Source organism: Myxine glutinosa, unplaced genomic scaffold (genome assembly GCF_964187855.1).
Source record: "Myxine glutinosa unplaced genomic scaffold, kmMyxGlut1.1 SCAFFOLD_1728, whole genome shotgun sequence".
NCBI lineage: Eukaryota > Metazoa > Chordata > Myxini > Myxiniformes > Myxinidae > Myxine > Myxine glutinosa.
Genome location: NW_027617823.1, coordinates 6,917 through 18,689, shown reverse-complemented (window position 1 = coordinate 18,689; position 11,773 = coordinate 6,917). Strand labels below are relative to the sequence as shown.

At 42.3% G+C, this 11,773-nt stretch overlaps 1 protein-coding gene across 2 annotated transcripts; it reads right to left on the bottom strand.

Moving 5' to 3' along the window:
• Window positions 1-530: 530 nt before the first annotated feature.
• On the bottom strand, window positions 531-8,570 carry CUNH6orf136 (chromosome unknown C6orf136 homolog). 2 transcript variants are annotated; one of them, XM_078769230.1, is made up of 7 exons: window positions 8,385-8,570; window positions 5,457-5,746; window positions 4,949-5,090; window positions 3,668-3,756; window positions 3,082-3,282; window positions 2,460-2,529; window positions 531-2,022 (listed from the first exon to the last, which is right to left on the bottom strand). In XM_078769230.1, the coding sequence occupies exons 1-7, from the start codon at window positions 8,481-8,483 to the stop codon at window positions 1,888-1,890; spliced, it is 1,026 nt and encodes a 341-aa protein (XP_078625356.1). In that variant the 5' UTR covers window positions 8,484-8,570; the 3' UTR covers window positions 531-1,887. The 2 variants fall into 2 exon arrangements, with proteins under 2 accessions (XP_078625356.1, XP_078625355.1); XM_078769229.1 differs by having other exon boundaries at window positions 8,358-8,564.
• Between the last annotated feature and the right edge of the window lie 3,203 nt (window positions 8,571-11,773).

Here is an 11,773-nt window from a genome sequence, read left to right as displayed (position 1 = left end):
CTTAACGGTGTTAACCTGGTTTACTCCACCCCATTAATCGCTGTAGAGTGGTAGACAATAAACATGCGGACAACGATGCAATGAACAAACCATCTCCAGCAAGTCTTTGGCAATCAAATGTCTCATCCCTTTATCACCAACCAATACAGGCCAACTTTCTTTGGACTTGTGGCCAAAAGGCACCACTCGAGGGACCTGGTTAAAGCTCCAAGCTCAGATTCTGAATGAATGGAGAAGGTTAAAAAAATAACAGTAATAATAATAATAATAAGAATAATTAAGATTGACCTTCCAAGCATGCGACTGTCCCCCCGCAGAGAAAGGTTGATGAGAGTGGAACACAATGCGACAATCCATTTGTGCACCAACATAAAAGCAAGTGCACGGACGACGACCGAAAACCTATAAAAATTAGGAAAGCTTCAAAGTACATGAAAACAAAATTGCACATTTTGTTCAGCCTTAGAGAAACTTACTCGACGTCCCAGAGGTGTGAACCCCTTACCGCAAGAAAGAACAAAACACCCGAGGACATCAAGAGCGATTTATTTAATTTAACACCACCAAAGGCACAGGACAGAGGACAAGTGAAGCTGACATCAGGCTGTTATTGGCACGGCACAAACGACTACAAGAGAGCAGCATTCATACATGGGTCTGTTCACGGCAAGTAGCGCAGAAAGAAACTCTGAGGCCGGGGCTTTTCAAACCATTCCCGAGATGTCTCGATGCAGAGAAAGCAGGAAGAAAAATCGGCATCAGGAAGGGTGTGGTTAGATCTAGGTTACAGGTTTCGCCCCGGCGGTCGATTTGACATCAAACATAAGAATCACTGCAAACAGCCAGGAAGCAAAGTGAACAACGGTCACCGATTGTCACAATTGCGATGGCATAGTATCGACCCTCAGAGCAGAGTTCACAACAGGCTCGGAATAAACCACCAACCGCAAGTGTAAAATTACCCACATTTACTGGAACACACCTTCCAAACATCATACCCTGTTAGCAACAACAAACTGGTGCAATATTGGCCTTTGAAGCTCATCCCAAACCCTGGTATCTACCTGAGACAGGTTCCTTTCAAACAAGTAATGCAGATGAGATCATGTCACCTTTATATGTTTACCCAATACAGTTCATTTGACTTGGGAACCTATTAACACATCAAACAGTTTAACCAATTGGTCTCTACATTTGAGGCTTCCTCTACATCGAATACATGGGGGAACAGAGGTGGAACAGCTGGACAAAGGAAGATATAGGAGGAGGATGGAGGTGCAGTTTGAGATGAAGGGTAATTAATAGGGCATATGGGAAGAAAAAGTCATGGGGTGGGGTGGGGGAGTGTTCAGTTTCTCCCATTACATATGAAGACTCCCCTTTACTTGCAGTGATGCAGCAAGTACTATACGATGACTGCGATTCATTTTAATCGCTCAAACTATGTACAATCAAACGCCCAACTACAAGCAGGCTGCCAAAAGAGAACACGCACAGCTCAGTGAAATGAGGAATCTTAACTGCACACCTATGGGCTGAAAAAAAACTCTGACAAAACCACCTGTGTGTACCCGAAGCGTGCATACCAGGCAGCAAAGCATCAGTCTCTATCTGGCAACGTGGCCGCACACCTGAATACGTCGACAGGAAACGCAAATCTGAGCAGTGCACCAACATGTAATCATATAGCTCTGCAGTGACGATTCTTGACACCTGGAAGTGGGCGAGATGGCCCTTTCTACAATATCCGCCCAAGGAGGATGAAATGGGAGATGAATGAAGCCACCTGGTTTGGTACGAGTCAATTGTGCGAACAACATCGATGTAGAGTCGGCTTTGTTTACGCTTTATCTTACTGTCCATCTTGCAAACACTTGCACACCAAGTTCAAGGCATCATCAAATTCATCACCAGAGCGTCCAGGCACGACAAGGCTGGCTGGCTCTCTTTCACCTGGAGCAACCCAAACAGCGCAAGGAGCGGGCCTCGTCGTTTCTCCGGCATCGGTGGGACCGGCATTAGCTGTCCAATAGAAAATGTGTGCGGCATTCCAATCAAGAAAACAGGGCAAGGGGGATCAAGAGAAGAATAACAAAAAAAGCAAAAATTACTAATAAACGAGAACGGCACTCTGACGTCGACCGATATGCCTCTGCCCACATTATTACATCATTTATACATAACATATAATACTTATAACAAGTTTGGTCAAAATCCCTTCATCGTTTCACAAGTTAGCACAGCAACATAATTTTTACTGAATGAGACATCTGACCTTTGACCTCTTGACCCCATAATTCAGTCAGATCATTTTTGCATCATTACACAAACTTGTACCAAGTTTGACTTGAATGCTTTCAGCCATTCTTAAGTTATTGCGGTAACGAAAACCTATCATGGACGGATGGACAACCCAAAAACATAATGCCTCCAGCAACAAAAAATGAAATAAATCTTACCTTGTCCAATTTGTGACAATGAACCAACCCATCGTGTCCAACGTAGAATGTAGAATAAGCGTCGTATGTTCTGGAGCGGGTGTGGATAGGAAGACGTTAGAGACTAAAATTTTAAAAGACAAATTCAGACTACCAAATATTTTTTAAATTGTTGGGGCAATTCCAAACTTCCATCATTGTAGCCTCAGTATGAACATTCGCTTCCTTGAACCATCAATCAATTAAAAAAATAAAACCCCAAAATTTTTTTAAATCCGATGCAAAGTTTTAAAAGTACAAAACTAGAAAGAGCATTGCAGACTCTCACCAGGACTTTTGTGTTGGGTTTGTGTGCTGGTGGTAATAGACATAACTAGTATGTAATTAATAGATGTACTCACATTCCAATGGTACATAATTAATAGACGTAATCACATTTACATAGAAAATTAATAGACATACTCACGTTCTGTGCGGACACAGACCCAAATGCAATACCCTCTTGTGGTGGGGGTATCAAGGTATCACCTCATACCCAACCAACCCCCAAAGTATAGACGTGTCGATAAGGTACATGACCAACCAGACAAAAGGCAACCAAAGTGTGGAAAAAGGGCCTTCAAACAGAGGATGAACAAGTTACCGGTACGAGGACGCCTTGCCCTGCTGGAAGAGGTAGAGCGGAAGGACATGGAAGGGAAGAGCACGTAATCGCCAGCGTGCTTGCACTGTAGAGTCGTGTTGGCTCACATCCAGGCTGAGCACTTCAACCTTAGCATGGATGAAATAGAGGGAGCATACGAGGCGTGCGGCTTTTACGCAGATTCGGTATGGCAGCAGGCCCCTGCATAGAGAGGAAATTTCAAGCACAAGTTAGAAGACTTGCACCATCGTTGTCATTAAAAATAATTTCAAAACAAGTGCTAAGCAAGCAAACTAAAACAACCATCAGGAGGCCAAAACAAATAGAAAAAGAAAAACAATGGGTGCCTTAGGCATAGTAAGGTGTATAGAACAGCTATGAGAAAGGCAACTTACCAAAAAGGTCTACAACTAAATTTCTTCAAGTTGCATCAGCTACAAGAAAAGCCGACAGAAATAAACGAACAAAAGATAAAAAAAGATAATAAAAGGCGACTGTTTGTGGAGTCTATACGTGAGCTACGAGCGGTGGGGGTCGATGCAGACTGGTGAGTGACCGAGAAAGTTGCGAACTTAATAATCAGTACCGTATTGTTAGATGTAGAATATTGTTGATAAAAACCAAGTTTTCAGAGTAAATAGAGAAGTTGTGGCTCGAGACAAAGAATCTTGGAAGCTGCAAGAAAATACACAAGATAGTGCGCAGATTACACGTGTAAAAATAAATGAATTTTTAAAAACCCCCCCAAAAAACCTCAATCCCATGTAATATTTAGATAGTTTCAAGTATTAGTCAGGTTCACTATGTTTTTTCGTTCAAAATCATGGTAGATTAGCAAGCCTATACATTTTTGGAAACGTTATTACATGGAAAATCTGAAAATCAATGTTTACATTTGCCAATTCCGACCAATTCGATTCGACCAATTGACCAATTCCATTCGACCAATTCGACCATTCGACCAATCGCTTCGATCGACCATTCGACCATTCGATCGATTCGATTTGATTCATCGAATTCGATTCGATCGACCATTCGACCAAATTCGACTTGCCAATCAATTTGACCGACCTTTGCTTGTGTGGAACGGACTGTGAAAACGATGCGGACTATATTGTCGGATACGACACACAGGACAGTGATGAGTGATGACGAACTCTAAATGGCATATTCTGTAATCGTGTATGTTTGATGCCATTGACTGCCTGTGTAGATGTGAAGTTATACTGACTGCATGTGTATATATGATTTTGCTGACTGCCTGTGTACGTTTGGTGATATGAATTATTGTGACACATTTTGATGTTATTAACTGCCTGTACAAAATGATAACATGTATTTTATTATGCAACTTATCGCGAATATAAAGACAGTATTTTGCAATTCAAAACCTTTGATTCGTGTCTTACCATTCCCCATAGCACTAATTTGATACTTTCATTGGATTCCTTGTCCCTGAAAATATAGGTTTAGTATATTTTAAAAAGTTTTTAGGGTAATTAGAGGCAGAAATAGAACAAAAGATGTATATTACAGTGGCCATTTTGAAAATCCAAAATGGCCACCATACAGGTATCTCTCCAAATGTAAACATTGATTTTTAGTTTCCTTATGCTATAACCTTTCCAAAAATGTATAGGTTTGCTAATCTACCATGATTTTGAACGAAATATAAATTTATTGACAGAGTGAACCTGACTATATCCAAAACTTAAATAGAACTGCAGTTCGAGTCAACAACACAGATGTAAAATTGTATCAATTTGCCTATTGTCTACCATGTCCTTGTTCTGCTGCTTCTGCATGTGATGTGTGTCCATGCTCCTCAACAAGCCTCGGATGCTTAAAAATACTATAAAAACGCTACCTCTTCACGAAGGGCATTGTGCATGTTGGCAAGGTGTTCCTCCATGTTGGAATCATCACTGGACTTTTTCGGGAGGTCCGGGGTACTCGAGCAAACCAGTAATAGCTCATTTTGCGACAAGCCAGCCTTCAGAGCCGGAGACCTTCAAGATTCAATGGGAATAGAGAAATTTGTGAGATAGAACCACAAGTCGCATAGCATTTGTCAATGATGTACTTGGTAAATTATGCAACAAAATCAATAATTTAGCTAATTTGGTCAACCGCACTTCCTCCAACGTTTATCCATCGTCCATCGAATCTTGGTCAGTGGTCAGAATTATGAGGCGCAAGCTTGCAGACACCTTTTGCACGCTCAAACGTGCGATCAGGAGGTTTCCTACAGGTGTGTGCAAAGCAGACTCCAAGGTGGGAATCAATGACACTGTACTAGGTTGTCGGCTCACTTCGTCTCGCAATTCGATCCTGGCACAAACGATAAAAACCCCGATTTTGCTAAATGAACACACCTGTCTCCTTTCTGCAAACAGGCCAATGAAAGTGTGGCCGTTTGGACGTCTGCCCACACTGCGCATGTTGCTGTGTTATGGGATGCAACCAATGTCCTTGACAACACTTCCACGAAAGTGTCAGTAATTGCGCAACTGATCTTTGGGTCCTGCCAGATTCCCGATGTGTCCGTAGCGTGCCTGATGACTATGTCGTCGAGACACAGGGCTTGGATGCTGCCGAGGGGAACAAGATTCAGCGCTGAGGGTTGAAGAGGAGAGAATAAAAGGAAGCTCCTTGGATCGGATCTCTGTTGGGATAGAGAGTCAAACAACAAAGAAATTTAATAAGAAGGTTCCATCTTACTATAATTTACCAAATGCTCGTCCGTCTGTCCGTCCGTTCGAAAGTACCGCAAAAACGGCTGAACCGATCGCAACGATATTTTGGGTGGGTAATACTGGGACCCCCTGGAGTAAAATAGGCTATATTGTTTTTCCAATTTCAGCTTTGGTCTCAAGCATTTTCAGGTTTGGACTCCCGCATAACGTTATTTTCCTGGGTACCGCACAAACGGCTGCACTGATCGCAACCTGACGAATGAAAACACAGTTAAAAATAATGACCTTGGACAAAGACCGTTTATAAGGACATGGGTTGAATCCCTCCTTGAGAGAATGCCAACACCCCTCCCACCATCAAGGTTGTCTCTCCAACTCGCAATCCCATGAGATATGTGGAAAGGACGACCCAAAACCAATTATCTTCTTTTTTCTACATATATAAAAGAAAGTTTTTGTTTGTTTATTTGTTTGTTTGTCTGTACGCGCTAATCTCCTGAACGGTGAAAGATAGGAGGAAACCTCTGATACAAAAAATGTCGGGATGGGCCCCGGGAAGGTTAGAGACTAGGTGGCGAGGCCGGTCGAGGCCCACCTCGGCCGGGCTGGGCCCATTTCGCAATTAAAAGCTGAGCTGAATTATAGTAGTCAATCTTCTACGGCCACGAGTAAAAGCTGAATTATAGTAGTAAATTCATTCAAAAATAACTAAAAATGTTGGAACGGGGTCCGGGAAGGTTATAGGCTAGGTGGCGAGGCCGGTCGAGTCCGCTTCGGCCGGGTTGGGCCCATTTCACAATTAAAAGCTGAGCTGAATTGTTGTAGTCAATCTTCTACGGCCGCGAGTAAAAGCTGAATTATAGTAGTAAATTCATTCAAAAAGAACCTGGGCAACGCCGGGTGGTTTCGGCTAGTATTCGTATATAAACATCATTAAAAGCAAATAATGACCTTGGCCAAAGTTCAAACGATGTGGGTTTAATGTCTACATGAGAGAATTCCACATAGCTATTTTTGGCGGTGTATAAGCTAACAGATCGCTGTCTCCATCGAACTTGCAAAGGCCGTAACACCTGTCAGCTCAAAATCCTTTTAACTGTTGACTTGGTAGTTTTTACAATGAAGGAAACATTAACAATGTTGTTAAAAGTTTATTTTTTATATTAATGCTATTTAATTTGTGATTGGAGTTATGCTGTTTGGAATGAAAAAAGAGATATCGAGTTCAAGTGAATGACGAAATGCCGTGACGGTTTCTACTTTCTGAACGTGAAATTCACGGATCGCCATATGCAGATTCGCCACGGTCCCATGGTCGATGTTTCTATACGTGAACGTACGGGTACGTTTTTCATGGAAGTCCTTCACAAACTTACTGTCCATGTCTGGTGTGCGACTGAAGGTGCTACAGGAATGTGGAATTTATTGGTTTCATGCTTTAGCTTTCACCGTTTCTGCATTGTCTGTTTACTTCTGGCCTCCCACCCGTGTGTAGCACGGGTACCTCACTAGTTATATTTAGGTTAAAATCAAATGATTAGCGACAGACTGCACGCACTCTCTCTGCTGGGGATGGAAATTGTATTGTAGTTTCGTTGTTGCCTTTTAAGCTGCAGCGACTCGATCTACTCCGATCATTCATTGCTTGTGCAATCGGAGATCTTTGCCACCTCACTTGTACTACCAATACAATTTCCGCCATCTTAATAGATATTCAAAGATTGTACTAGGCCCCTCCAGATAAACCAGTAGGGGATTAATAAAATATCTTGATGTTAAAGAACTGTGCCTTTGAGAAATGCAACATTGATAGCAAGTACCAAGAGACAAGTGTCGGTATCATTCAATTCCTAAGGTTCAACAAGTAACGGGTGAGCACAAAAATAAATAAATAAATAAAAATATTAAAACACGATACCCATAAAGTTTTAATAAACCCCCATTTTTTTTCTTTTTTCTTTAATGACATGTTCTTTGGTACACATTTGCATCACATGGTGCATGGTCTCTATGGAAATTTCAGATAGACATCTTTAATGCCATCAATTTGATCCGGGTTAGAGCACATGCTCCAGATGTCGGCCTCTATATTGCAGGTACACTTGTAGGATTCAACGGGAAAGTTTTGTTATTCCGACACGTTCAGCTGTGGTGATTGACCAGATTTTGTCAGTGATTGCAGTTTTGAGATCAATGGATTGTGGCCTCAGTAGACATTGTCCGTAAGCATCCAACCCTGAACTCAGTTCGAGTCTTGAAGGATATTGGTCTCAGGAAGATTTAGAGGGAAAACAATTTTTCTTTAGTTGTCTACGGTATGTTGAAAAGAATGGGGCTATCTTGACTAAATAGAAATCTACTGAATACACACAAACTCCAGTTTGCGCACTTGCAAAAAGTAAGACGATAACATCAGTATGGAGTAAGTTTATACAACATTGACAAGGCATTGTGGTCGACCAAGTACACACGTTAATGTCGACATCACAAGGATTGTTATGAAGCTATCAAAGGACAATCCCGCATTTGTACACGTGACCAAAGTTCATAGCTCAACCGATTTGACAACGGCAAACTAGCCTGCAAGTTGTCATGTGACCGGCTCACAGAAGGCTCGATTGACAGGAGATGAACGTTGGCTGAAAGTTTTGAGCAGACGGTGGTCAGGGATGCGTGTCGCACTTGCCTCAGAGCTGGAGGGGACATGGCCGCAAGCAGGCCACTACTGCACAGGAGGGACGCAGGACTATGGAAGGGAGAACGGGACAGAGGCGTGTGACACCAAATACATGTTCAAATGCATTTCTATTCCTTCTACAAAAATTCTCAAAAGTAGGTACAAGGGGAATACTACACATCGGTAAATAATATGAAAGAGGAAGGAGTGGATGAGCTGAAGAAAATAAAATATTTTGGGTAAAAGGAAGCAAGCTATCCAATCAGGTAAAAGGGCAAGTGAGAGAGTTAAAAACAAGGAGAGAAAAGACAAAGGTAGTTAGTTGAGAGGTTGTATGACAAGAGGAGGAAAGGGAAAGTATGTAATCGGTGTGGGAAGACCATAAAATAAAAACTAGAGCCATCTTTGGAGATTAATTTCATACAAGCGTCATCTTTCAGTTTAGTGTTCTCTACAACCGTTGGTCCAACTGTACTACAGTTATAAAATGTGTAGAAAATAAAAATACCATCAGCAAATAGAGCGGCCCACAAAACGACAAAGGCTCTGTGCTATTTGGAGATTGCTAAGCAGCAATCGTTAGCGCATAAAACCACAATATTTATCAAGAGAACCTGATGGTAAAACTGTTCAGTACATTCTTGGACACGGCAACCAAAGGTAGTGTCCCATCTGGAGAGCAAAATAATATTTTACATGGATGTGAAAAAATATTTTAAAGTGATTAAGTGATGGTAAGGGAAGGGGGAGGGATGGGGGGGGGGGGGGGAGAAGGGAATAGGGGGTAGGGGACACAGGGGAGGGGAAGGGGGGGAGGTGTGCTTGCCAAGCCAGCCGTTCCTTAACGGTTTTGAATTGAGTGCTTGCTCAAATGCTTAAACCACTTGGCGATCTCCACAATAAACTTGGTAAATGAACACACCCAATGGTCTTGAGATGCGACCATAGATCGACTGTAATCTATATACCCCAAAGAGGAATGACCCTTTCTGCAGTTTCCATAGTGAGCGGGTGTAGGCCTACTTGTAAATTAAAATGTCGGTCAGTGGAGCAGCCGTCGTAATGACGTAACGGACACAAAACTGCCGATTCTTTAATATGAAGAACATGATATATTTTAACTTCCAGTACGTTTGCAGTCACTACAAAGGGATTAGTGTTATGATTAGATTTACTATACTATTAACATTACGTTATCATCATTTCGAAAATGATATTACTATCAAAAACCGAGGTGAATTCCTTACTTCCTCAGTTATTAATATTAGTGCCGAACAATGCTCATCACTTCTCATGAACCATACACCACTTCAATCCATTAACCTTCCATTCACGACATTGGAATTAAAGTATCTATATTATAATAGGCGTAGGTGATTCTGTCTGTCTGTCCGGGGGTGTGGCTTACTCCGTTTAGAGAGTAGCTCCACCCATTCTGGCAGAGACTTCATATAAACAAATATCCACCATTTCATTAACTCGCATAGCTTTGATGCCTGTTTTGTAGGCCCGTGGTGTCTTGCTCTCTCTCTCCCAGTTTTATTTCAACTCAAATTCGATATATCATTTCATTTTTCACAGTCGCTAACATAGTTTCAGACTCAGTTGAAAAAAAAAACGAGAAGAAAATCCGATGAAAGTTTCCGTTTATAGAACGAAATGAATTCTCAAAGGCCTGTAATTTCAAAGCCATTGAGTCTCTCTCACCCTTCATCTCCAATCTAATTCACCATCTGATTTCATTTGTATCGATGGTTTTAGACTCGGTGTCAGCAATAATGGAGAACATTCACGCACACGCGGGAAAATGCAGAGATATATTTTTAAAAATCGCGTCACGATGCATCATACACCGCCCAACATGACACAGATGGCAACATGTCGACATATATTAAAAATTCGCTTTTTTTCCGTTAAGATATATTACTTTTCCGTTTGATGACAGTAGTCACAAAAACTTCAACAATGATGCCGACATATATTTCTTCGTTCTTATTTCATTCAACATTATCCGGAAGTAAAGGTTCACGTGTGAAAAAACAAACTCCATTTCACGTGTGCATGGACGTGTAATTCACATATGAAAAATAAATAAATGAACGGATGGGAAATTGCTGACTTTAAACATGTGGGATGTGGGATATATACATATGGGACATGTGGGATGTGTGTAGGTGTACGTATATATGTATGCATGTGTATATGTGTGTATGCATGTGTGTCGGGGTGTGTGTGTGTATATATATATATATAGATATGTGTGTGTCTGTATGTGTATACATGTGTGTGTATGTACGTGTGTATACATGTGTGTGTGTGTGTGTGTATGTGCGTGTGTGTGTGTGTGTGTGTGTGTGTCTGTATATATATATATATATATATATATATATATATATATATATATATATATATATATATATATATATATATATTGTTGCGAATATGGAATTTGGCCTCCATATCCGCTTGTAAATATTCCCCTATTTCTCCAATACTCCCCAACTTTCCCCAATCCCCCATTCCCTAGTCCCATTGCATGTAAATAACACTCAGTAGAGCCGACCTTCCCCTTATTCCCCCATTAAATGTCGTGCCCAGGTCCACCGCACCACACGTAGACAACTTTCGGACATCTTGCTAGTTATTCTTAGTCTATGTCAGTTAAGGCCTCGTTTCCATTAATTATGACTCTTCGTTGCACCAGAATGTGATTATATGGCACCAGTAGTGAGTTTAGGACCTTTCCCATACCTCCTCCCATCTTCTTCCCCGTCTACAACAACAGAGGGGCACGGCGCTGCGCGGGGGGGAGTGTGCGTCCTCCCACCGGCTCGGTTCGCCGCCATCGACAATGCGCTCCAGACGATGCGCTCCAGACCATGCGCTCCACGGGGTTACCACGAAGGGGCTCCTTGTCAGCTCCTCGTCAAGGGCGGAGCCTGGTAAACCCCCCGCACGCACCCAATGAGAAGCAACGTGCCGATTCCACGAGGCGGAGCTAACGAGCCGAGGGCGTGTCACTCCCCGCCGGATATACGCGGCCACGCGCCGGATGTGACGTCAGATGCGCCCCCAGCTGGAGAAAGAACGTTGCCTACGATCGCTGAGAGGAAGAGAACCCGCCTGTGAAAGAACGTTACCACCTCGAGCGCTGTGCAACCTTCCGCATCTCTGGACCGGACCGGGTCGACCCTGACCTTGAGCCAAGAGTGCACCTTGAGCCATCGATACCCGCTGTCCTTTTCATCAACCCCCGTGTGAGTCAGCCTTGTCCCGTTTGCCTGTCGTCTGTTGGGGAATAATATAAGATTGTGTCTAA

What these genes read in the sequence shown, in the direction of transcription:
- CUNH6orf136 (XM_078769229.1), bottom strand. Translation starts at nt 8,483, where the DNA reads ATGTCCCCTCCAGCTCTGAGGCAAGTGCGACACGCATCCCTGACCACC. An exon ending in TGTTTGCAGAAAGGAGACAG is followed by an intron (nt 5,091 to 5,456) that starts GTGTGTTCATTT and finishes TGAATCTTGAAG; the next exon opens with GTCTCCGGCTCTGAAGGCTG. An exon ending in ACAATGCCCTTCGTGAAGAG is followed by an intron (nt 3,757 to 4,948) that starts GTAGCGTTTTTA and finishes ATTTTCTTGCAG; the next exon opens with CTTCCAAGATTCTTTGTCTC.